At 36.1% G+C, this 27,074-nt stretch overlaps 2 protein-coding genes across 2 annotated transcripts in view; both read left to right on the top strand.

Annotated features, from left to right (window-relative positions):
- The window catches only part of flt3 (fms related receptor tyrosine kinase 3), a 127,758-nt gene extending 117,235 nt beyond the window's left edge, over positions 1-10,523 (top strand). The window contains exon 24 of the mRNA XM_039745500.1: positions 6,411-10,523. Coding sequence (XP_039601434.1) covers positions 6,411-6,485 — 75 coding nt within the window. The 3' untranslated portion in view covers positions 6,486-10,523. The remainder of the gene's footprint in view (positions 1-6,410) is intronic.
- A 1,645-nt stretch (positions 10,524-12,168) lies between these two features.
- urad (ureidoimidazoline (2-oxo-4-hydroxy-4-carboxy-5-) decarboxylase) lies at positions 12,169-25,473 on the top strand. The gene is made up of 2 exons (XM_039745502.1): positions 12,169-12,391; positions 24,283-25,473. The coding sequence occupies exons 1-2, from the start codon at positions 12,217-12,219 to the stop codon at positions 24,630-24,632; spliced, it is 525 nt and encodes a 174-aa protein (XP_039601436.1). The 5' UTR covers positions 12,169-12,216; the 3' UTR covers positions 24,633-25,473.
- Positions 25,474-27,074: the final 1,601 nt, after the last annotated feature.

The raw sequence follows: 27,074 nt of genomic DNA, 5'->3' as shown, positions 1-27,074 counted from the left end.
ACTCTTATTATCTTTGTAAATGATCTCATACCTGAGCTGGGTAACGTATGGCATCATTACCCTTAGTGATATTTTTGAAGGCTTGGGGCTCAGAACATTTTAATTGCTGAGGTCTGTATTTTATATTCCATCTGCCTCTTTTTTCTTTTTTCTTCAACTTCGATTTGTTATCAGGTCTTAAGAAATTTCTCTTTTAAATTTTTTTCTCATTGTCCACCCTTTAAGACAAAATCCAACTTTGCTATTAATGGTCTTTTTTGCAAGACCACCTCCAAGCCCTTGCCCATTCAGTCAGTCTGGGATTGTGATCTATCACTGTCTATTCCTCTTAATGGGACTTGATTCATCAGAGTCATCAGTATTCCCATAAAGATTGTGTTATAGGCCCTTCTGATGATCTTCTTTGTTTTGGTGAGCCGTTTAGACAGTTTGTTTCTTCTGACCTCCCCTAGAATATCCTTTATTCCTTAAATTTTCCTTCTCCTTTAGATCTTTCTGCTCTTTCTCTTTCAGGTGGAGGTTACTCTCTTTGGGCACATTTGCTGCAAAGTTTGTCTTAGCTGTCCCTTTATTTCTGGAAATCCACTTTCTACAATCTTATATTTTTTTAACTGTTGCTAGAATTACTGGTGCAACTGGCTCCAGTATTTCTAATTAGCAGTTTTATGTACTGTATATCTTGTTCAGACTCACTTGGAAGGGGGCTGTAACTTGATGTCCACATTGTTTTTATAGACGTATTTTTTGTGCAGATGTGCCTTTTCTGTTCTGAGATTAACTTCTGCTACTTGGGCACTGTGTGTAGTGGTCACTGTTGTGTGGGAGTTTTGATATGTATTGAGGTTTTCATGGTTGTGGTTTATACTAATTTAAATGATGTAGATAATAATCTAATGAAAAAGCTTAGTTAGATGGGTTCTCAAAATCATCTTTAACAATGCATATAGGCGGAAATTAGACTTCAGTAGATATGTGTTAGTTGAAGTTTAAGGACTGGTATTTTTTTACATATAGGAAGTAAAAATATTAGATACAATTTCACAAAGGGGTGAGGTTTGAACCATGAAAGTACACTCAAAGCAGAAACAATTAAGAAGGATTTGAAAAGTACTTAGCGTATTATGTGAAATACATGCCCAGAGAGGTTATCCTTAAGCTGTACAATACATTTCTGTGGACTTATTAGAAATTTAATTGAAGTCCTGCAGGGAGATGCTAGACTGTGACATTTGAGCTATGAGGCAAGGATGAACAAGTTGACCATTTTCTATGTAGATAAACAGTGAGCAACAGATATAGAAGTATTAAAAATTATGAAGGGAATGATTAGGGCAGAAATAGGCTGCTAATTCAAAATGAGCTACTGTATTCACATAAAACAGTTGAATAGTCACAAACTGATCTAGAGAAAATGTGCTGTCAGTAAAACCTTAAATCAGACACAGAATTATCTAATACATGGAATAATTTACAATGTAGAGTAGTAGACAGTAGTACCTTGGAGGACTTTAGATCTTGACAATATTTTGTAATGTTTTGTGACTTGAGACTGATGAACTATGCTAGTCTGAACGGACACACCAGAACAAGTGCTTCTTATGTTCTTACGTCACTTGTCATGTTTTATGTTTTATATTAGCACATGGCCTCTCTTGTGAAAGTAATCATTGCAAATTCCCTATTATACTGTGTTATGTACTGTGAAAACAGTTTTTGCCCAAGCAAAAGCTGCAGCTGCCAGAATTATCTAATTTTATTCCCATGCATTCATGTGGTATAGAAACTTATGAAAAGCTCCAGTTTTGGCACCATCAAGCACAGCATGCTTATGTTTTGCTTCCTGATCACTTGACTCTCTTCCTTGCTCCAGGCACAGTGACAGCTAGTCATTCTGATTTCACCATTCATACTGCACATCTTTCCTGAGTTCTGGGAGACCACTGAGACTAGGTGTTTATTCCAGGTAATCTCAGAATCAGTACATTATTTTTACTTTAATTTAATCTCATTGTTTAGTAAACTTTCCTTTTTATTCTCTTATTCTAAGAGATTCCAAAATATGTGTATGTTAACCAAAACTTTAAACTTATAGTTTTCTTTTATTCATTTTATTTTTTAATTCACCCGTTTCTATATAGCTATCTTAATTATATTCAAAGGCTGATAAATGCTAAAGAACAGCAATAACTTCAGTGCCACATTCACTTGTCTGCTTATTTATAAGAAACAACTCTTAAAGAGCAGACTATTGAAAATGGTAGTGAAGTTATTGCTCCCCTTTAGCATCCCATGATGTTTGTGTCTGTGTCTATACCATATAAATAGAAAAGGGTTTCATAAAAAAGAAAAACAACTAAAGAAATATATCCATTACATCTATAGCAAATAAAATGGATATCTAGCAAATATTTGTTGACCATATAACTAAACAATGAGATCAATTAAAAGTAAAAATGAATCACAGATTATGAAACTGGTTGAAATAGAAGCCTGCAGCCATAGGGTACCACAAGACTGAATTGGAAAGTTACTGGGGCATACAGCATAGCAAGCTAACATCCTTTTTCTCCTATGGCAGGGTAGAGTGCTTTAATTTTTTGGTGTATTTCCTAACTGTTAAAGTACATCTTTGCTTCTATACTCACAGCTCAATTTAAACCGGCAGGTTTTCACATTTTTTCATAAAGAATGTGGGTTGGCCACACAAATAGAAACAATTCACAACTGCTTACCAGTGGCAGGGTTGTTATGGAACAGATCAGTTCAGTTTGTTTTGTACCCCAACAGTCCAGTTACCAATCTGCACAGCCCACTGCACCCACCTTTGTGAATGGTATGGCTGGCGTACAGGTTGGAACCTTCAATCACTCAAAGAAAACTGTGCAGGTGTAAGTGAAAAATGAAGAAGTGATGTGGACATGTGAAGGGCACTAGGATAAGGTGCTAACTTAATAAGACAGCCTTTTATTGAGTATCTTTCTATATAAACTTAATCCTAAGGTGCTTTTCAATTATAGATCTGTGCCCGCATAAATCAAGTGCCTTAGAGTAGGAAACGGTTTAAGCTGGCTCAAAAACCTCAGAGTAACACAAATTTGACCCTTCTGTTAGCAGCATGTGTAAAAGCAATTTAAAACTAGTTATAATTTCACCAGGAATTATGAGAGCTCATGAGCTGTCTTAACTCGCTTGGAGCTGCCAACAATGGACAATCCTGGACAGCAATGAATTCATAAAAACATCAATTTGAGATAGATAGAATATTATTTGTAATGATTCTTGTAGGTTATGTGATTGATCCAGCTATGTGAAGAAGCCATGTGCTCTCAGCCAAAATGAAAGTGTTGAGACTGTTATACTTTATGGCCACAGAAAAAATGCAGCTTCGCAACAGCAATGATTTAGATATGTTGCAACCAACTATTTCTTGAATTTTGCACCAAATGTTAAATGCCCTTACAAGGCATGAGGTTATACAAAGTTTTATATATTTTCCCACAACTCCACATGAGGTAATGTTAAAGCAAACTGCATTCATGCAAATCAGCACACACATAAAGATCATTGCAGGAGGATAAATTTGCATCCCTATGTATATAGTTTTTTAATTACTAATAAATAAAAATAAATGAATCATTTTGATAACAAAATAAATGTATTAATTATTAAATAAAAAAATGCAGTAATAGTGCAATAGTAATAGGAACATAAAATTGCACATATTAAAAATAAAATCACACCAACCTTAGCAAAAGAAAAACAAAATAAGTATTACACATGAGATGAATTAGAATATTACAAATTTTTCAGTAATTTAATTTAATAATAGAGACAAAATAATATCAATAATACTTTAGACAAAACAAAATTTAATATAATCACCAAAATTAAATAAATGCCCAATATAAAATCTTTTTTTAAAGTTTTATTTTTCTTGCTTTTAGTGAAGCAAATTCATCAATTATTGTATCAAAATTAATTTTTTTTGTCAATTCCTGTTCGATTGATAAAATTGCCATATTTGACAATTTTTCCTGAGCAAGTGATGATCTTAAATATGTTTTGATATTTTTTTAGTTTACTAAAGCTTCTTTCACCAGAAGCTACAGTAACATGTAGTGTTAGGAATATTCTCAATACAACTCCTAAATTTGGATAGGACTGAACTATAAACTATAATCATGAATTGTTTTTAAAAGATCTAAACTTGTAGCTGCTTTAAGGTCTGGAATTAACCTCATTGCCTGATTTTTTAAACTGATTATTTTTTATAAGAATTCTACAGAATTGAAATCGTTTGGAGATTTAAGAGATAAATCACAAGCTGCTTTTTATAAATTTTCTGTATCTATCACCTTTAATTTTTCACCTGTTAAAAATATGAAATCAGACAAAATCCCATATAGTTTTTCATATCTCCATCTAAGTTGTGATATTAAAATATCTATTACTCCTTATATCATACGATGAAGCGAGTGCATCGAGCGAGAGTGTCCGATGCAAGTCGTCAGTTTGCTTAAGGTATTTGACAAACATTGCAACATACATTTGGCTTTTTTCTTTTTTTTCTTTTGCAATTTATTCATTTTCATTTTTCATCAATTTGATGATCTTTCTCATTGTTCACCCGAGGCAAGTGCCTCGTTTGCCTCACCTTTGTCCCGACCCTGTTGCTCCAAGTATGAATGATCACAAATATGTGAATTGCAAGCAGTTTCACAGTATCAACACACAGGTGGAAATGGATGCAAACTGTACTGTAGTAGCCAGTATATTACCCTGCAGATAGGTGCGGCTGGATGGGTGATTGACAGACAAATATCATACAAGGACACTGAGCTTTCCATTCCACAAACACATGGAGCATTCTTTAAGAGCCCAGGAAGGTTCTAGAAGGCTAGTGTAGACTTCCATGGCATGGGATAAATAGAGCCTCGCAGAAAATGAGTGGGGATCACATGACACACGACTTTGGAAGATCATTAGGAACACTGAAAGAGTAAATGCAACTTCAGCAACAGTGCAGGAATAGCTGTGGCTAATTTCAGTATAGCTGTTACTTTAACAGACATTTACCAAGGCTATAACAGTGGGAAGGTGACTCTTCTGAATATGTGGCTGTGGATCATTTATTATTAAATAAACATTCCTGTTATTGGGCTTTGGGACAGAGTGGTGACTATGAGGCTAGGGATCTACACTGCCAATTGGAAGGTTGCCAGTTTGAATCCTGTAAATGCAAGAAGTGACTCTACTCTGTTGGATCTTTGAGGAAGGCCATTAACCTGCAATTGCTTTGTCCTGGATATAACGTTAATCTGCATCCATCCCTGCAAGCAGGTCCTCTCACTTACAGGGAAAACTTGGAGGTTGGTGGCAGGATCCCAATCCAGGTGGTTTGTCGTGTGGTGGGTGCAGCAACGTGCTTTCAGTACGTGCTCCCAACCTATCTGGCTTAAATCTCTTTTAATTTGTGTCCCTTGGTCTTTCCATCTTGATGCTCATTAAAGTATTATTCTTGAGGTTATTAAGAAATGCCAATAATTACATGCAGCTTAGTGCATTATCCTATGTTTTCATTCTTCTTCTTCTTCTTCTGGTACTTTAAATATTATTATTATTATTATTATTATTATTATTATTATTATGTTTGTGGTGAAGCCTTAGCGTTAGTATACGAAAACTACAAAACATATCATGGGCACCAGTTTGTGTCAAAATTGCATTAAAATTCTTTCTCAGATGTAGCTTCTTATTCCTTACTATGAATGCAAGTAGGATGCTTCATAAATACTTCTCTGAGGAAAGACAAATTCTTATCCTTTCCAGGATCTTACCAAGAGTTTTAATGCAATTCCTAGGAGTAAATCTGAGACTCTTGAAAACCACGGGCACTGAAGTACAGCTTGTTATGTACATTTACACTTTTTCATAAGAGTTCTTTTCAGTGAAAAAAATTGACATGAGCTATCTGACATCTGGTAAGACAGAGTAAATCTGGGAATTATTCAATTCACTTGTCAGTGGAGGCAAAATAAGACAATTATCATAAAACCTCTCTCTTCCTATAAATGGCAAGCCAGCTATCAATCCATTTATCAGTTTCTTGTACATGCATTGCCCAAGTCAGAGTATGAGGGTTAAGGCTTGTTTGGGTGGTATCAGGTCCAAAGCAGGAACAAGTCCTAGATGTGCTGCCAATCCATTGCCGGGTATGCTCACATTTGACTTGACGCCTGCAAAAGGTAAACAGTTTAGTAAATAGACACCTGGGAATTTTAATGATCAAAATGATATGTCAGAAGGAAAATTGTTTAAAAATGTTTTGTTCAATGAATGAAATGTTTTTATTACTATTACTAGTTTCATAAAAAAGTCATTGAAAATGTTTCTTTTCTTTTTTTAACCAGCTTTATCATAACTCACGATGCAGAAACAATCAAAGTTTTCTTGCTAAAGCTTATCAGAAGTCTCCTTCTTTGTAAATCTGCTGGAGAAGAAGATACACCCAGAATTGTGACTTTGCAATGTGCTGCTGAACAATGAAAGAATGACATGAAAACAAAATGAAAACGATCTGGGCTTCTTCTAAGGCATTTCAAATCCTTATAACAAAAAGTTTTCGTGTTGCATACCTAAATTGGTACATTTGTTATGGATTAACAAAGACTGAATAATTATGGACACATTTTTGGGGAGTTATTTGTTTATAGCATCAGTGTTACTACCAACTTCTGACACCAGTATTTACATTTAAAAAACAGTGGAGTGTTTAAAATAAGAATAAGCTATTGAAATGATTTTAAAGTCATCTTTACTGCTGGAGTACAGTAAGATATCGCCAAGATAAGAAAACAGAAAATATGCAATATAAACTCTTGGTCAACATCATGTACTAGGGAGTCACAAAGAAAAAGATGGTAGAGCTATATTTGAGAAATATATGATCAGCAGTCACCAAACAGGATGAATCATCTGTAAGAGGACAGCAATTATAGTTGCAATGCAAATTTTCAGAGAAAAATTCTTATAGGTTTCAAAGAAAGAAAGTGCAACAACACTGCATATTGGGGTTGCTGGCTAAAGGAAATTCTAAATAAGCTGTTTTACTTGGCTTTGAGTTTAATGAAGAAAGCAAGTGTGACTCTTTCCAGGCTTGATTAACCTGGCTTCATTCCTGACAGTAGCTTACTGTGAATATAAGACTTGCTAAGGCAATACATGTTATGCTTATATTTGATAATGTAGTATACAGAATAGACTTATTGTCCTTAGCTTTTTCTCTAAAGCAATGCCCCTTTGGCATGAGGCTGGTAGGAATGAGACATAATGTTAATGGATAATTGCCATGAAATACTGTAAATGTTTGTTTTTTTTTATTGTTTTTTGGCACTGCATGCAGGGAACACCTTTTAAAGAGTATTAAGGCTTGCCTGCATGAAATTCTTTTTAGAAAGAAAAAAACTAACAAGTTTTTTGGTACTTTGTATAGCTGCACACTGCAATGTCCTAAAAAATATATAGTCACTCCTTAGATGGTTATACATCTGAGTAGCTTTGCAAACATTATTTGGATAGACATGAAAAGAGCATGTTTTTATTTTATTTCTGACAGATTTTTTTTTCCAGAACTATAAAGCAACAAAATCAAAAGTGTGTACATATATATCTACTGTATCTTAAATTGATATAATGCCACCAAGAGTGTCTAAAATGTTGTCTTTTCTAGGTCTGATCTCACCCATTGCTAATGCTTTTGTTATACTAATATATACTTTGTAAAGTTTGCTTAAACCACAATCTTTAAGTTTTTGTTTCAAAACAGAAGGCTCAGATGATGGTTAGCAGGTCAACACGCGCACAGTAAATGTGGCAGCTAAATCAAACAGACTGATCTCACAGAATGCACACACACCCACACTTATGCTAGAGTAATTGAGCACTGCCTTTTAGAGATCAATGAATACACTGAATACACTGAAAGCCCTGCCCGGGGTTTGTTTCCTGCCTTGTGCCCTGTGTTGGCTGGGATTGGCTCCAGCAGACCCCTGTAGTTAGGATGTAGCAGGTTGGATAATGGATGGATGGATGAATACACTGGAGGAGAGACGTATTGAAATGAAGAGAGCATTCATCCTCCCCACTGAAGGTACCAAATCCCAGATTCAATCATGGGACTCGAGCAGTGCGGCCAGTGAATTAACCAACTGGTCCCTGCACAATCCACATGATAAATTTGTATTGTAGCAATATCAGACCTAATAACTTTGACTTTAAAATCAGTACACACATTATTTAAGATCACAATAAACTGCCTGTTATATTTGTCTGGCTAATAAAACACTCAAATATTTAAAAGCAATCTTAAAGAAAAATAAACTGGTTATGATACATTTTTTTGCATTTCTTCACTTTTGAAAATGCTAACACAAATACTTTTTTAGATGTGACACAGGATTAATTTAAACTGTCAACTGAGAATTATTGTTACATTATGAAACATGCTAACTTCAGAACAAAAGCATTTTTTTCTTTACCAGGAATATACATTTTTACAGTTACTTTCAGTCCTTTCTATATTTTAATACTACAAGGATTATTTAGTGTAAAGGAATGATATGTGCTTTAATACTAAGCTCTTTTGTAATATTTAAAACTTGTGTTCAATAGTTTGATTATTTTCTTAGTGTGTTGGTTTGTGTTCTGCTATTTAAAATATATTTCACCATCGACTTTGAATCACTAAGTTTATTAAAAGACTTAAATAAAAGTACATTCATCATTATTGCTGACTGACTAAGAAGAGAACAATGGTAAAAGAAAATAGTGCATACAGTATGTATATACTGTATGTGATAGACTACAAAGGGCAGAAATTGCATAGGGTGGGTAAAAATGGGGTAAGCTGTAGACCTCCAGCCATAGACTCCAAGTTGCTCTGGAAAGAGAAGGTCTTTGCCGTGCACTGCAGTATTTATTCCTCTGCTAATTTCAAGGACTCCTAAGCATTACAGTGGCATGAGGCTACAGTACACTTAGAATAGTTTCTAGAATTTCTACATTCCTAAACTAGTTTTCTCAGTTAAAGCTCTTAAACAATTTTGGGTCACCTGTGCACTGTACTGGGTTTCTGGGTTTGAACTTTTCCATTACCTGGACACTTCTGCCTCCTACTGCTTTAGATAAACTATGTTGTCAATGTGCCTATAAGCCATCTTGCTCGCCCTTGTGCTCTTCATATGTCTGTTTCAAGGGTACTCTTTTCAAATCCATCATATAGGCATAACATTCCCAAAATTGCTTAATGCACTTTAGGGTTACAGGTTTGGACCATACCCTGGTAATTTCTTGTTGTGACAGTCCATCTGTCTGCATATGGAAGATGAAACATAGAAGTTCTTCCATCCACAGAGCAGGGGCAGTTCTCCTTTACTGGTCATTGAGTTGAAGCAGTGTAGTCCAAAGGCCTCTGGATCATGACTGGTGGGAACAGAAACATTGGTGTAACACAGGAACTCACCCACACACACAGGGATATATCATCATTGACAAATAACCAACAGTCTGCCAACTGGTAATAATCCCAGTAACAAAAGTGAGATCAGTCATGCACTGGTCCTAGGATTTAACAAATTGTGCGTAAGCTCTTGGATTTTGCAGAGGTGTGTGTGTGTGTGTGTGATCCTGAATAAATTTCAAGGTAAAGGTTATAGGCAGCTCTTTATGTGTTCTTTTTCATTCTAGTCTAAGCATTTGAGTTATGGCTGAGCTGGAAGTTTGGTTTACCTAAATTAGCAAATGGACAGTCGTTCCCATCCAATACACTGGAGTGAATAATCTAATAAGCAGAGTTTATTTTGCCTCAATTTTATTTTGCTTTCATATGTTTCTCCCTTTAAGCATTCCTTCTCTGCATAACAAAGTAAATCACTGGACATTTTACTTCTATTTGGCTCTTTTTCAAAATTAGTGTTGCACACTAGCATCATAGAGAAAGGGTCTGTCATCTGTGGGTGCATCTGTTGGTCAATTACTGATGTTTAATGTCACTGTATTTAGTGGTACTGAGACTTTCAAAGCAACATGTTAAAATAAGGGACTGTCTATAGTGCAAGTATTTCACACTGCAGTGTAATATGTTGCTAGCAAAGGCTTTGTTTCTGTTAAACAGCAATAAAATATCTAATGGATGCACTAGACCCGGCCACTACAGTCCCTATTCTAAAGCATTACTAGCATACTAAAGTGCTGATGTGTTAAACTGCTGACTTTATCATGCTGTCACAATGGATTACTGTCTACTAGCATTTACATGTAAGATGTCAAATAATGATGTTAGGAAATGCAAAATAAAGACAGATTTATCTTTTATCTTATTAAAAGGAATCTAACTGCATCATCCCATTCTAATAAATGGACATAATTATCCTTAGTACTGAATTAAGCTCTTGTTCTTTTAACGTTCTGTTTAATTTTCCAATTATTTTACATTAGAAGTAGAAAAAAGCTCTGTCTAAAGTAATATAAATAAATACTAGGTTATTAAAATGTGTCATGTGTTGATTTCTAGATATGAAACAGATGAGAAAACATCATTCGGTCAATTCCAGTTGTTTGGTGGGCAAAAAATGGTCTCACCTTTGCATGAAATTGCTTCTCTAAAGTTTTAGTGGAAAATACTTCTGAAAGTTCAAGGAGTTCTGTAAGAAGGAGAGATCAAACAATTCTCCAAGTCAATTCAGAACACTGATGACCAATTACAAGTAACATCAATAAAAAGTTATTTCTGCCAGTAGTCATATACTTAGGAATTCCATGAAAGGATAAGAGGTAGAAATTAGACTTTTATTTATATATGTTTATTTGGGTATGTAAGCCGTTGAACCAATCAGAGAGTATGCAAGCTAATGAACCAATCAAGGTAAGCATTACTCCAACACTGTTATGCAAATTCCGTTATCTATAAATATAGCTCTCTGCTTATATTCTATGACCATTTGCTGGCAACCTCTGCCCAGGGCACTGTCTCTTCACAGACTGCTATACAAGGTGCACCCTCTTCATGAAGGACACAATTGAACAAGTTTCCTCCTGCCTGGTTCCTGACTCAATGAGGTCCTTGTTGAGGATAGATTTCTTTCTTTAATATATTTTCCAAATTTAATTTCTACCACATTATAAACTATAAGGCTGCCACTATTTTAACACAACAAATTGCTTTTTATTACTTGCTCTGACAGCCTGTTTTTATCTCTCCTGTTGTTTATTAGCAGTAGACGAGTTACATAAGGAATAACAGAAAATGTTTAAAGATGACTGAATCTGTCAATCTAGTTGTAGGAAAAATTGTTTGAAAAACAAAATATTTTTGAGTTAAAGAAGGTATGTATTCGTAATGGCACAAGCAAACACCGTCTGAGATAAAGCAAGTGTGCCCCCAGATCATGGTGGCCTCCTATGTCACCTAATGGGTTGACTGGCACGGCTTATAACCAAAATGGTTACTAGTTACATTACTACTATAAATTCACATAAAAAGATAACTTCTGAGAATACTATAAACCCAAAATTATCACAAATGGAGCAGATGTCACTGAAAGGGTGACTAGATTCATCAGTTATCTAATGGCTAAAAGAACTTTAGTGGGGACTAAATTGCAAAATAACATGAGTTCCAACTGAAATAGTTTGGATTTTACGTAATAAATAAGTCATTTTTGGATTTTTCTTTTGGTCTTAAGACCATATGTGCACATCTACAGACCAAACTGTTATTGAATATTAGACATAATTTAAGGAGATGGAATCTGTGTTCTCACTGGTTAATAAATAGTTTGGATATAACTCTGTCTGAACAGAACTATCAATGCAGTATTCCAGTGGTTCCTCCTCTATTATATGAAAACCCCTTCCATGGCAGTGAATATCTTAGTTAGAGACCCTGTCTTCAGGGTTAGATAAATTTGTTTTTAAAATCATCGAATACAAATATATGAAGACCAAAATTCATGCTTTTAGACTTGGCTTCTCGTTATTTAATTCAGAATGTTGCTTATTTATATCTGAATATGAGGACAATTGAGAGTTTAACTGTGTTTCAAAGGGCAAGGACCGGGGGATCTTCCATATGCAAACAAACTCTTCTGCTTTTAACATCTGTACTTTGCTCATGTTAGTGAAACAGGTCAACAGGAGGACGGTGTCAGCTCACTGCAGATGGATATAATCAAAGTGAATTCATTTTCTTATGAAGAATTCATTAACGTGTTTGGAAATGTTATAGAGAAATGTCCCATCATTTGTGCCGCTGTTTGGTCCCAGCGACCTTTTTCCAATCCATTTGACCTGGAAGTTGCTATACAAGAATTCATTGATAACCTTCCTACTTCAGGTAAGAAAGATATGGAATGTATATTGTATGAAGGTAATATTTTATCACTAATAGTCTTAAAGGGCAAAAGAAATGTAAGAATTTGTTTACAACTATGTAACAGTTGTATTACAGTATGTATCGAATCATTAGGGTTAACTACAAAAGTCTGCTAATTCCTGCTTCATCCAATGCAGAGTTGTTGTTTTTTTTCATATTAAATTATCACTTTAAAATGAACTGTAAAAAAAATTCCTTCCACAGTAGGTATAGGCTGCATTGCTATTAACTATATTCTATTGTCATTGCATAATTTACCATTTAATCTATAAATATGTAACACAAAATCTTATAGTTTGTGTTTAAAACCAATAAATATTATCAAATCGCATACAACCCTTTGCCTTTCCTGCCTTATAGTGCAGAATAATATAAAATTATAACATACTAAAAAGCATTTATTCAATATTGCTGAATGACAACCCATTTCATTTTTAGTAGGAACAGATTCTTATTTAAGTGTGCTTGCACAGTATAATATAAAAACAAAATTAGTCTAAAGTCATGAAATAACATATATATTCACCTTTCAAAGAGAGAAGCTGTGAAAATCATATTTAAAAAAGCTTTCCATAGCACAATTCAGAGATCCTCTGACTAAAATAGAAGTGAGATGTCAAGCAAAATGACACCTTTTATTGGCTAACTAAAAAGATTACAATATGCAAGCTTTCGAGGCAACACAGGCCTCTTTTAGTTAGCCGATAAAAGGTGTCATTTTGCTTGACATCTCACTACATCCATAATGGCTAACACAGTACAACACCCTAGTACTTCTGTCTAGAAGAGGAAATTCAAGAATGAGGACCCTAATCACTTAGATGTCCAGTGAAAACATGGGTTAAAGTCCATTCATACTTTGCTTTCAAGGTTATATTACTTGAATTTGGAGTAGATAACCTATGACAAATGATAGACTTGTTTTCAGGTACCTTTCCAAATGAAACTGTTTTGTTAATTTGTAGATTTATCTGTTTATCCATTATCTATGACCTAAGAGAGATGTAATATAGACATATACATTTTTTTTGTATATACAGTACAGTAGTGTATGCTTATGTTTCAACACTGTGTTAATACTGCATTTGATTTTATACTTTGTTTACAATTATTATATGGTAATATTTCCTTCTAAGTGGAAGTGCACTTAACATGAATAAATAGAAATAAAATAAATTGAATCATGCAGCACAATTCAACAGTTAAGACTGTAACTTCGCTAGTGTCATGATCTGAGCTTTTTCAGATATTTTTGATCTGTTTCCTTTGCCTCCATAAATAATGGAGATATTATTGTGAGGGATTTAGAGGTCAGGAAATGTAATGATCTGGTCCTAATCCTATTGATTTGTGAACATTATAGAGTATTATTGAGTATTAGATGCTTTTTCATGCATTTCTCAAAACCCTTTTGAAGTACCTGTTTTATAAGTGAGCATAAAGTATTACTTAGTTAATTCTCCCCCTGAAGTCACCGACAAAAAAACATTGTAAATCGAATGAGAAGCAATAGATTGCTAATATAATTACATGATTTTATTGTTGGAATTAGATAGATAGATAGATAGATAGATAGATAGATAGATAGATAGATAGATAGATAGATAGATAGATAGATAGATAGATAGATAGATAGATAGATAGATAGATAGATAGATACTTTATTAATCCCAAGGGGAAATTCACATAATCCAGCAGCACTATACTGATACAAAGAAACAATATTAAATTAAATAGTAATAATAATGAAAAGAATTAAAATAAAATTAATGTTCGCATTTATGTTTGTTGGAATGAAATAAACTGGGAAAAGTATTATAAAGTAAACATGGCACCATCTCTTATATATATTTCTTTTCTGGTTCGTCCTGCTTCCACCTCAAAACCGGTCCCGCCCACACGCAGCCGACACGGCATTTCTCGATTCCTATTCATCCTCTTCCAAAAACCCCTTCCCATGCTGCCAGCGGCTCCTCTTCAAAACCGGTCCTGCCTGCACGCAGCCAACACGGCATTTCTCGCCAAGCTTCTGAAGTACGCTTACAAAATAAAGCAAACTCTGCATGCAGTGAACATTTACTTCTCCAGCTAGATTCCATGCTCAGCCAAGCGAAGAAGGCTTACTCAATGCCAATTTTACGCATACAGATTAGCAATGAGGAATATATTTAGTATTTTGCACTCCAGCAGCGAACTATTCCAACAGTACATCGTAGATGCGTATGTTAAAACAGAGGGGGCGTGATCAACTATCTCAGATTAGATCAACAAGATTTGCACGTGGAACAATACAAAGGACTGTCAGACGCACTGCAAGCAAACGCTGACAATAACAACGTACGTGTAGGCAAAATGATCACATTACCGTCCACATTTCCAGGAAGTCCAAGATACATGCAACAAAACTAGCAGGATGCCATGGCCATAGTATGTAAATTCGGACAGCCTCATTTATTTATCACTTTCACATGTAATCCTGCTTGGCCAGAAATTCTATAAGATGCAGGAATTACTTAGAGTCATTCTACAACAACATCTTTTTGAGGTTGCTATTGATTATATTTACGTAATCGAATTTCAGAAGCGCGGCCTTCCTCATACCAACATGCTCTTTACTCTTCACAATAATTCTAACAACCAGTCTTCAGCCACAGTCAGTTGTACGTGGCTTTTTCTAGGGTTAGATCTTTCGACTCATTATGCGTCGTCACCACCAAAACACCTATTCACAACTGCGTCTTTCAAGAAGTATTTCTTTCTTCTTGATTTCTGAATTCCTTTCTCACCATTACCGGCTTCAGCTAGTAATTTAATAATCACATATGACAAAGTATAAATAAGCATAAAGAAAAGTCTGTATAAATAAAATGTATTATTATTATTATGTGCAAAGACCTGTCATAATGTAAATGTAACGGAATCTGTGTTCGCGCATAAAGGAAGCCAATTTAAGAAGGACTTAGCGACTAATGACTGTGTTAGGGAGCACATAGATTACAAAGGATTCAGTGTTCTACTTGAATTATGCTGGGGTTTAAGAAACACTCGTAAGTTAACAACTGATCTTAAAATGGCTTTTACAGTGTTCTTAGAGTTACAGTCATTCGATCAGTTACGTAGATCATTTTTTCTGATTTAGAATGTTAGTGAGTAAGTTATTTTTGAAATGTATCTCCCAGCCACACCATTTTGGTTTTATTATGGGTACTACTATTGTTTTTCTGTTTGAAATGTAGGGTTTGAAATGCACGATTGGGAGTGTGCATCACGTGACATCTTTACCATGACCTAAAGGTCAGAGTCATACACTTCCTAATTGTTCAAAATGATAGAAGAATAAAAAAAACGTCATTTTATTCATGTTAAGATCCATCCATCCACCCATCCATTATCCAACCCGCTATATCCTACAGGGTCTGCTGGAGCCAATCCCAGCCAACCAAGAGCTCAAGGCAGGAAATATCTATGATTACAAATTTTTTTCTACTTGTACAAAAATTTTTTTAATTTCTTTAGTCACTAAGAAAGTTCAGAATAGCAACACAGATTAACTAGTAAATCATAAACTTTAAGACCTTGACTTCCACTGCACCACCCTCATTTTGTAGAATGCCTTGTGGCAGTAATAGAAGTAGTAGTAGTTTCACTTGGACAATGAAATTCATATTTTCATGTCCTTTCAACATATAATCTTTTGCCACTCTCCAACACCATGATGAACTGCTACCATTACAGCAATCCATGAGTCGGTCTTGTGACTGCTTTTTACTTCACTCATGAACAAGCTACCAGGGTCCTGGAGTTCTCTGTTTAACACAACTCATTCCCCCCCACCTATGAAGAACAGTCACTCGTTTTCCAGGAGTGGACAATAACCTCAGATTGGAGGTTCCAATTCTCACAGTTGACTGTGAACTGCTCCGGTGCATGCTATAGATCGCTGTCAGTGAAATCCAAGAGGAAATGATTTACAAAAATCAAAGTTGCAGCCAGCATTTTCTTAAAATGGACCCCCCCCCACCCCAATCCTCTGCTTAGCTTGATATCTTGTATATAAAAATAATAAATAACAAAAGAGACAAGACATGCTATATGAGGTCCTATGATGGCTTCGATATATTCTTCTTAATTCCAAGTGTGTAAGATTTCACTGACCAAATACCAGGACTGGACAACACAAAGCTGAAGACACAGGACCAAATAATTCTGAAAGACCACTAACAAAATACAACAAAATATATCATCATAAATCTTCAAGGCCCTAGAACATGTAGACTGGACTGTCCAAGTTCTACAACTTATTACCTTTGCAAAGATGAAGAGCTGATTAACTGCCAAAATAAATTGAATATTGGTCCTCCTGGATACAAGTCTTGACTCTAAATGAGAATTTGCATTGTAATACAATGGTGTAAGACTGCAGAGCGAGAAATGTGATTCCACAGTAATTTGAACATGTCCCCTTTTTTAAAGTAAGTCACCACCTTGAACAAATTGTTCAAATTGTTCATTCTATACTTGCTGGAGTTATTCATTTTCAGACTAATGTCAAAACACACATATCTCTTTTTCTCCTTGCTGCCCATACTCGCCACATTAACTAAGAGCAGCCTCTATTATCTTACATTTAAAAAACACCTTGCAGGAAAACTAAGCATAAGTCATCCCATTTCGTAAAGTGGAGGTATCCCCCTTCGAATGTTAACAGTGGCCTGGAGTTGTCACAGAGCTCTGTTTCTGGCCGGAGACATGGGTGAATTGTCTTGTTATATGTTGCACCTCATTATACAGGGTGGCCCACGAAAAAGTAGCCTGCCTTCCTGCCAGAGTGGCGCGCCGATTGACTACCCTCATCACGAAAGCTGTGTAGACGTAGTGCAAACGTGTGAGTACGAGCTGAGTGACATGTATTTCATTCCACAAAGAATCATTTTCAGCACCTTTTGTAAAGAGTGAGTAAAGATTTTTGCATTTCAAGTTCTTTCTTTCTTTATGGAAGGGTGCCTTTTTTCGCCAGGGAGGCGGGCTACTTTTTTGTGAGCCACCCTGTATTACCCTCTGAGACAATCTAATTGAAAGGCACATTTCTGACGTTCTCCTTTTGTCGTTTTTGGATGGTTCTGACTCCCTGGCACATTCTTTTTAGAGCATTTGTGGTTCACTACTGAAAAAAAGATTATAACATAATCTGAGTTATCAGACCCCTTTATAAGTTCTTTTCCTGCTCTTCCAGCTTGGTTTGTCTGGTGAGGTTGAGCAAACTGTTTCACGTGCTATTTTGAACAGATGTCATAACGATGACTCACTCCCAGTGTATTGCACTTTCAGCATTTCCAGTCAGATCTCCCCCCCTGCAGTGTTCTTGGCCCTATAAAGCCTATTAACAACTGCGCTGAGCAGAGCCCCTGTTGCTAGCACTACCTTTAACTTGATTTCTTCCCCTTAACATTATTGTCTATCAGCGGGACCTAATGTTTCCATCATGATTGGCAAATGATGCACAAGACATTCCTCTTGAGGTTAGAGCTGAACTCATATTTGATAGGGACATCTGGTAGACATTTCCAGTATATATCTCCTGTCTGACTATTTGAGTCTTCCAGGTCTGTCCAGCAGAAGCTACGTTCATATGTTTTACTGTATGAGTAGAAAATATCACCTCTGATCAAATGAAGCAACTGAGTCAACAATTGACCTTTGGCTCATGGTACACTTCTACCAGGTACACTCATGTGTTTGTTTGTTGCAGTCAGTCCACAACTATAATACTGTAAATGCCAACCACTTACCTACTCAGTTTCAGTTATGGCAAGTCATTCCTTCAATGAATGCCCTGCATGTATATCTCACTCAAGCCCTATGGATTTAGAAAGCCATTAAAAATGTTTCAAAGTCTTCAAAATTCAGTTTCACCAGTTGCTTTGAGATGATAAGCATGTGCCAAATTTATCATAATACTAAGAAAGGAAGGATATTTCTAATACCAAATTCTAAATTATGGACCTCATTCGTGTACTATAAAAGGAGAAAACTTATATGAAGGCAAAAAACTTCAGAAGCAAAGATTTAAACAAGCTGCACAGCAGACGAAGACTTTGTTAAGATCACAAGTTGATGGTGGGGAAGGGTGGGGGAATTTGGTGTAGGGGTGGGAAGATTGAGGGAAACTGTACTTAGAAACCATATTTACAGTAACTAATATTATAGTAAATAGGTCAATATATATATTGTAAACAAGTTTAGCTCAGAGGACAATTGAGTTTCTTTTAATTCATGATGTTGTGAGAATGTTTGAGCCATTTTATCTCCAAGACTAAATGAGAAGAAAACATTCCATCTGCTCAAATATGGTCCACATTGGCTTTGTCTGGGATTTAGTAATTTAGCTGTTTTCCAGTAAGTATGATTTTACAGCCAACAAAAATTATAGTTATATGTCTGGACACTTTCAGGCATTGTCTACTCTTGTCCAAGTTGATTTCATTCCTAAAACTACTCAGTTGCTCATAATGTCATTTTGTTTGTCTGGATTACTTTGTAGTAAGATAAGGCACAAAAGTATAACAAAGAAATGTCTGGGATGGAATTGCTCCAATCCAGTTACTGCACAGCAAAATCAGCAGTGTTATATTAACTAATAAAATGTGAAAGTTAAATTAAATGTGCACACTTGAGCAAAGTCAATAATATCTATGATAATAATAATATCTATGAACAGGCCACTTTGAAATTGCTTGTGCCTTCTCAAGATCCAACCCAGAAACCATTTGTTGCTTTTGTGGAAATGTAATTTTTGTAAATCACACATTTTTTTTTTGTAATCTCTCTAGAACCTCGTTATAATGACCTTTGTGTGATTCATACGTGAAGAAAAAATCAAACTCTCCGTCTTGTACACCATATCTGAAAAACTCAAAAGATTTTGAATGACACCTCTGAAAGATTAAATTTATGCTGGTACATTGGCCAGCCCACAAAGCTGATCAGGATACTCATATTACTTTAAAGGTGTATTGTATGACCAACTTGGTGAATAATGTAGGATTGCACACTTAATTTAACAGGGACAAGATCAATGGTAAAAGTTAATTGTTTCAACAGTTTTTCTTTTATTTGTTAACATGGTCTAATCAAACAATTGGGCAGTGTTTCAGATATACATCATAATCGTCTTGGCTTTAGTCTTAGGGCATGTTAAGCACATACAGTCTAGCTTTATGTAATAAACCAGCAAGAATTAAATCAATTGCTTAGACAAACTCCCTTTGTGCAAAGGCTAAAAACAGACAGAGTGCTGGCCCATCACTGGGTCCACTCATGCAAATATCCACATACACACTCACACAAAGCCAGTATGGATTCATAAATCAGTCTGTGAAAACATGAAGGGATAGATGACAATGGTGTTGCTTAATGCAGAGAGTACATTTCCCAAAACAATTTAGAAGTCTAATTAATTCTTCTTTCATATAAAACCTATCCCAATGGGACTATCATCAATTTCATAATTTTATTCTAAACTTCAGTTTATGGAACACAAAAAAATTACTTGACCATGCTGGATAAAGAAATTACATTATTGGTGGTTGCACCATTCTCAAAAGTCAAAAAATAAATTATTTTCCAATATACCCTTAAGGTTGAACCAACCCACCAGCTTAACCGTCCTGCTTATGCTTTACTATCTTATTTATTTATTTATTTTGGTAACAGGTCTCCTTATTTTCAGATTAGCAGACATCTTTTGTAAAAATGTGAGTTCAATTTTAGACCTAAACTGATTACTTAACTGCAGAGTTTTATCAATATTGTAACCCAACATCTCAGCTTTATGATATGCCTAAACTAAAGCACTATTGTTCTATCATTCCATGCTGTATCTACTGAATAGAATCATTTTCCAGTTTTCAGCTCAGTAAACAGCTTTTAGCCAATAATTTCCTCTTGCACCATCAAAATTTCTCTGAATTATTTAAAAGATTTCCTTAAATATTGTAAAATTAATGTCTACAGTTAAACACCAAAATATCCTTTTCTATCAAATAACAAGGTAATAAGCAGAAAAGGGTGACACGGTGGCGCAGTGTGTAGCCGGTTTCCTCCCACAGTCCAAAGACATGCAGGTTAGGTGCATTGGTGATTCTAAATTGTCCCTAGTGTGTGCTTTTTATAGTGTGTGTGTGTTTGTGTGTGCGCCCTGTGGTGGGCTGGCACCCTGCCCAGGGTTTGTTTCCTGCCTTGTGCCCTGTGTTGGCTGGGATTGGCTCCAGCAGACCCCCGTGACCCTGTAGTTAGGATATAGTGGGTTGGATAATGGATGGATGGATAAGCAGAAAAGTATATAATAAAACAAAACTGGTCTGTAACTCAAAAATCAGAGTACATTCATTTAGAATCTATACAGTGTGAGACTTGCCCGGACACCACCAGTCGGAGACCACATCTTTATAAAATTCACACGTTTATTAAACATAATAAACACAGTCCCAAAACACCTCACAATGCTCACAAAGCAATAATCACCACAATTCTCTTCAATAACTCTGTCCTTGGCCTCCAATCTCCTCCTGGGAGCTTCGTCCTGCTCCCTCTCCCGACTCTAGCTCCCAGACTGTTAGGAGGCGGGCCCTTTTATCCTCGCCCGGATGCATTCCAGGGGGCTGGAAACGAACTTCCAGAAGCACTTCCTGATGTGGCGGAAGTGCTGCCCTTTGCCCCAGAAGCACTCTGGGCGTCCCTGGCAGGTTACTCCGCCATCTTGCCAAGTGTGGCGGAAGTAAAGTTCTCCCGGGTTCTAGGAGGCTTAAGGCGCCCCCCTGGCGGTGGCCACGGGTCCCAACGAGTTGGAATATCTCTCCTCCTCTCCCGTGGTCCTCTCTTGCTCCAGGGCGGTTGTGTCCTCCTGACCCGGAAGCTTTTAATGTCTCTATCTGGTCCCTCCAGGCATCCTGGCCAGGTAAGAACCCCAGGCATCTGTGACAACAGCTAATATGAGCAATTGTATAGTGTCCAAGGTAAGGGATCTAAGGTTCATTATAAAATACAACTTGAGAAATGGCAATGGCCACTGCAGCCGTCCGTTCCCACCAAAATGGCCAATTGCACTGTGGTTATAAAATCATTTAACCAATGTTAGAAGTAATTCAGTTTGAAGGGCAGTGCAGTAACATGAGCAACAACATTAAAGGAAGATGCAAAGCAATATATTTGAGCATTAACACTTCCATAGCTCAATAGGAAACAGGCAATAACTCATTTGGTGGCGTCTAATTGGTAAAACAAACAAGAATAGATGCTTATGATGCAGCTTTTTTAATCATTTAGTTGTAACTGTTTTACAATCTTTGAATAAAATACAGTTAATTTCATGAACAATAGATATAAATAAGCCATACTAAGCTTTGCTATATATACTTAAGCTGATTTCGATACAAGATGCTTTTTACATGTTGACTCACTGACAAACAGTTGTCTTGTCTTGCCTTGTGGCTTCTGCATTTTTATATTTTTGTTTTTAAAATCTGTTCTTTTTTAAAACTGTTTAGTCAATATGAGGTTATAGTGCAACCAGAGCCAGTTTTGGCAGCATCAGGTACAAGGCACTAAACTTTCAATTGTATGCCAGTTCAGTGCAGGGTAGCCTGATGTATACAGACACATTTGAAACATTTGGGGTCAAATATTTAATTTGTCACGTGGAATGTAGGGTGAAGTGTTCTAAATATATCTAAATGTATCTTAAATCCAAATTTAATTCTGCTTTGTACTTGTATTATTTTATTTTACCATTATGTTGTATTGAGGATTTGTTCTGTTCTGTGTATTGTACTGTATTGTATTGAACCCCTCTTTTTGACACCCACTGCACACCCAACCTACCTGGAAAGGGGTCTCTCTTAGAATTTCCTTTCCCAAGGTCTCTTCCATTTTTTCCCCACAAGGGTTTTTTTTTGGGAGTTTTTCTTTGTCTTCTCAGAGAGTCAAGGCTGGAGGGATGTCAAGAGGCAGGGCCTGTTAAAGCCCATTGTGGCATATCTTGTGTGATTTTGGGCTATGCAAAAATAAATTGTATTGTATTGTATTGTATTGTATTGTATCTTAGCAATGTTCTTACCCAAATTAGAAATTGGCAAGTACTGTATTGAAAAACCTATGTTTTCAATTTTTGCAGTGAATGATTAACTTTCTTTAGGGAGAATACAAAAGAGAAGACCTTTGTCAGGCTGAGATCTTAGCACAGAGATCCTCAAAAGCCAAACACCAATGTTTCTAGCCACAGAAATAAAACCCAACTCAAACCCAATTCCTTTAATAAAGGTCTGCATGAAATCATACTTCTTATCACTAAGTTTAGATGCTGACAACTGCTTGCTGCAAACTTAAATTGTTGCAATATGATGATATCACACACAAATATCCATTTTATGCCATGTGTCATGCCCACATGAAGGGCAGCAGGCAGAGTTGCCATCAACAATATACTTGTCCCTACATATAAAAAATACAGAATGGTGGTGGTCATTTAATCAACAAATTGCAAAATGGTAGCGCTAGATGTAATCTTCATAATGATACACTTCACAAACCAAAAAATATCCCACACAAAATCATCAAAAATATCCGTCCATCTAAACCAGGTCAGGGTCCTGAGGAAGCTGGAGCCATGCTGGGGTAATAAATTTGTGAAATACCAATGTGTTCCAGATTTTAAAAGAGCTCTTCCTGCATACAGTAACACAAGCCCAGTTCAAGTTTTCTTGATATGTTGTATCCTGAAGTAGATTACTAGACGTTAAAGATTTTTGTTTTGTCTGCATATAAAAGTACCTTTTTGAAGCCCTAAGAACCATGCAGTTTCACATGCAAAGAACCCTTCCCAGAATTAAAAGGTTCTTTGCCATGCATTGGAGCTACAAGTAACCATAACACCCAATAAATTACCATTGCGGAACCGTTACGTTTGAGAGTGTAACTACAGAAAACCTGCATATATAAGCCGTTTCAAGAAGTCTTCATCCGTGAGTAAAACGGGCTCTCCGAATTTATCTTGAACAGTGCTCTTTATGTGTCTTAAGTATTCCTACAGCCAGCCTCTAAACGTGTAAATATTATCATATGGGTAAATGAATCGAATAATTTTCTGCGAATAAGCCGAGATCTTTCAGCAGGCTCATCGGGACCTGTACATCTCAGTGTTTGACCACACTCTGGTCTGCTCACAAAGCTCCCAGAAAACATAAGTGGGGTAGTCAGTGGGTCCGATCAGTCTTTACCCAGGGAGCGGCTGGACGGGTGGTCTGTTACTGTGTTTATAAAGGTAATGGGGGACCAAGCAAATGACTGAGCGCAACAGAATTAGAGACGCGCTTGACTTTTGTTGGAAGGGTAGTACAGTACTCAGTTTCTCATTAGTTGGCGTTTGTTCAGGAAGCGGGATAGTGCATTATATCTAGTTAACACTAGGGGGCACTCTTGGTCCATGTTTCTGCTGTTAGAGCACTGGCTTCAGCGTCACACAAGTTAAGTCATTGGACAACAATATTAAGTTGTAATGGACAGGAGCGTCTAACTCGTTTTCATCACCTCTGAATTTACTTGAAATTCTTGGAAAGACGACCCGTGTCGTATTGGGAACAGACTCAGAAGCGGAAACCAAGCCAAAACGGTTATGCACCGAATAAAAGCAGCTATACGAACACTCACCTATAAACATTAACCCTGTAAGCAATAAATACAACACTGAATGTTTGTTCAGAATGAAAAAATGTCGTTTTTATTGAAAAAAATGATCGTTAATGTTTAAGTTTAAATGTAAATCTCATAGTAAGTTGATTCTCTCTCTTTCCCTCTAGGAAAAGAAGGCATTTTGAGGTGTCATCCGGATCTGGCAGGAAGAGAAGCTTTGAGATGTCAACTGACAACTGAGTCCCAAAAAGAGCAGAGAGGGGCAGGTCTAACTTCATTAGACAGCACGGATAAATTCAGGATAGACCAGCTCAACACAGAATACAAGGAAAAGTTTGGCTTTCCGTTCGTTATTTGCGCCAGAATGAGCGACAAAGACGAGATTTTTCAGCAACTGAAAGAAAGGCTTTTAAACGACCCGATGGCCGAGCTGCGCACTGGCATTGAAGAAGTTAAAAAGATCTGTCACCTAAGGCTCCACGACATCTTCAGTGGATCTCCTGTGACCAAGCCATGATAAACCAACACATTTGGACAAAATAATCTTTTGAAGGAGCTGCTGCTTTACTCCATAAAATAAATAGAAAATCGATATAAGACAAACGTGATAAAGCGGAATTTCACCACATTGATTTTAACTACACTCTAAATAAAAAAAATGGAAACAAAAATGTGTTTTGTTTAGTCAACTCATTTCAATAAGAAGAATAATTTAAAGGCACGCGTGTATCCCTAATACCATTTGCTTCCTTTGAATGTATTGTTTATTACAAATAGTTTTTCTTGCTTAATGTATTTTTATTAAAACACTTGAAAGCTGTTTATATTTGTTAGAATAGGAAGAACATGCACACACTAACAGACGCACATGATTTTTTTCAGTTCCTTTTCTAAAAAAAATATGAAAATGCCATCAATTTCAATGATTGTAAATGTTACGATTGTAGGAAACTGTAAAGAAGCAATCATTTCGTAACAACTTTTCCTCTCACGCCCACTTCTTTCCAATGAACCCATTATCCTTGAGAAAGTTCATTCAGACATTACTGCTTACCATGTCTTAAATATTTTGCCAAATCCTCTACATGTTGATATTTAAGCATTTAATAGACCATGCGAAGCAGCGTTTGTTTTATCAGATGAAGAACGTCCATTGTCCAAACGTAATGGTCTAGTTGTATGGTATCTTTAAATAAAGTTGTAAAAACAGCGAAAGAAAGAACACGCTGACTCGTGTAAGGGGCTCTTAGAATATTACACTTCTTATATTGATGGGTTATATTGGTCGATTTGCACGCAACATCGGTTTAAGCATATATGACATTGGTTTGTGCAATATTGGTTCAAATATTAATTGTATTGGTTCACCTGTATCTGTTTGTTTTTGCATGCAAATTTAAGAAAAAATAAAAATAAATAAAATAAAAAACAGTGTACAGTATGGACATGGAAACTAATATATCACAAACAAAAATATACATGGCCTGCTTGACCCCTCGCAGCGATTTTTTATTGGTCACATTTATCTTTTTATTTATCACTTTTTGAGTGCTCAGTGACCATTACATGTTCGGTTTGTAAATGAGGTTATCGGTGCCTATAGGAGAAAAGTCTGTTACGCTTTGTTTTTTTCTTCTTACTTTTATATCTGTAAGATAATTAAATGAAAACGGTTCAGAGATCCAATCAGAGAATCAACATGCCTCCATTGTTGAAGTCGAGAGATCCTTGGTTTCCAGGCTGCTCGATTTCCTAACGCTTCCTATCATAAATCGTGACTCCCTTTCACAGGCCTGCGCGGGATCATTAGAGGTCGGATGTCCTTTTACAACTGATAAAAGTTACCATGAGCTGTATGAAACAATGCCAAACACTAAAGTGTGAGTTGTAAGCAATGCTTCTAAAATCTGAAAGAGAATCGAAATACTCTATCATTTATTAACAGGCACTGGAAAAGAAAAACTACGTAATTCAACCCATTAGTTCTCGCACCTCTTAAGGTTTCCAAAATTACATGAATTCGACACTTGATTGGCCCCATGTGATACAGTATCAACTTCACGTTTTAACTTCTAACCATATAGTGTACTCCATGTTAAAAAAAAATGAATAACAATGCGATATCTTGCACTAACCTGCTAGCTTTTTCCGTACCATTGTTAAGAAGATTTCAGTGCAGAATTCAATGTCATAACACCCCATGTCCTCAAGAAATTAGTTTAAAGTAAAACTGTCATCAATCCTATACATCCTATTCATTTTAAATATTTCCAGTTGTACCTGTTAATCGCAGGGTAGAGTAAGTGGTTAGGGCTTTTGGCTTCAAACCCTGAGATTGACCAGGAGAAAGGCTGTGTAACTTGTAGCGCTCCAAATGGAAAAAAAGAAATGCAATCAGTTCCATCTAAAATGTTGTTAGTCGCCTTGGATAAACGCGTCAGCTAAATGAATAAACATAAGTGCAAAATTAACTAAGCAGAATTTTTAATGTTTTTAATGTTTTAAATTTCAAAGCTAGCCGCAATAGAAAGGTCTGTACTCTCAAAATGTAACACAGGAAGACGCCTGACAAAAGCAAGCGTCTAATTGCAGTGTATAAACTATAAACTAATTATACTATTATTGGTGACTAATAAATAAATGCTGATTTGAAAGCGCTTCCAATTAATATATGGAATTTAAATACAAGTTATTTTAATACCAGTTATTAGTCACTCTCTGTGCCTCGGGCAGTCTAAACAATAGAAGCGGCTTTAAATGCAGCATTGTGACTTAAATGAGAGCCCAAACGTACAAATGGTGAGAGCACTGAGCAGAACTGGACAGCACAATCACTACAACCTTTATCACAAGATCGGAGGTTCACCGTGGACATGTATAGTTTACTGGAAAACTACAAAAAAGGGAAAATAAAAAAAAACGGGAAAAAATATGAAAATTAGAGTTAAAGGATGAGATT

This window comes from Polypterus senegalus, chromosome 2 (assembly GCF_016835505.1).
Source record: "Polypterus senegalus isolate Bchr_013 chromosome 2, ASM1683550v1, whole genome shotgun sequence".
NCBI lineage: Eukaryota > Metazoa > Chordata > Cladistia > Polypteriformes > Polypteridae > Polypterus > Polypterus senegalus.
This window is presented reverse-complemented; position numbering and strand designations above follow the sequence as displayed.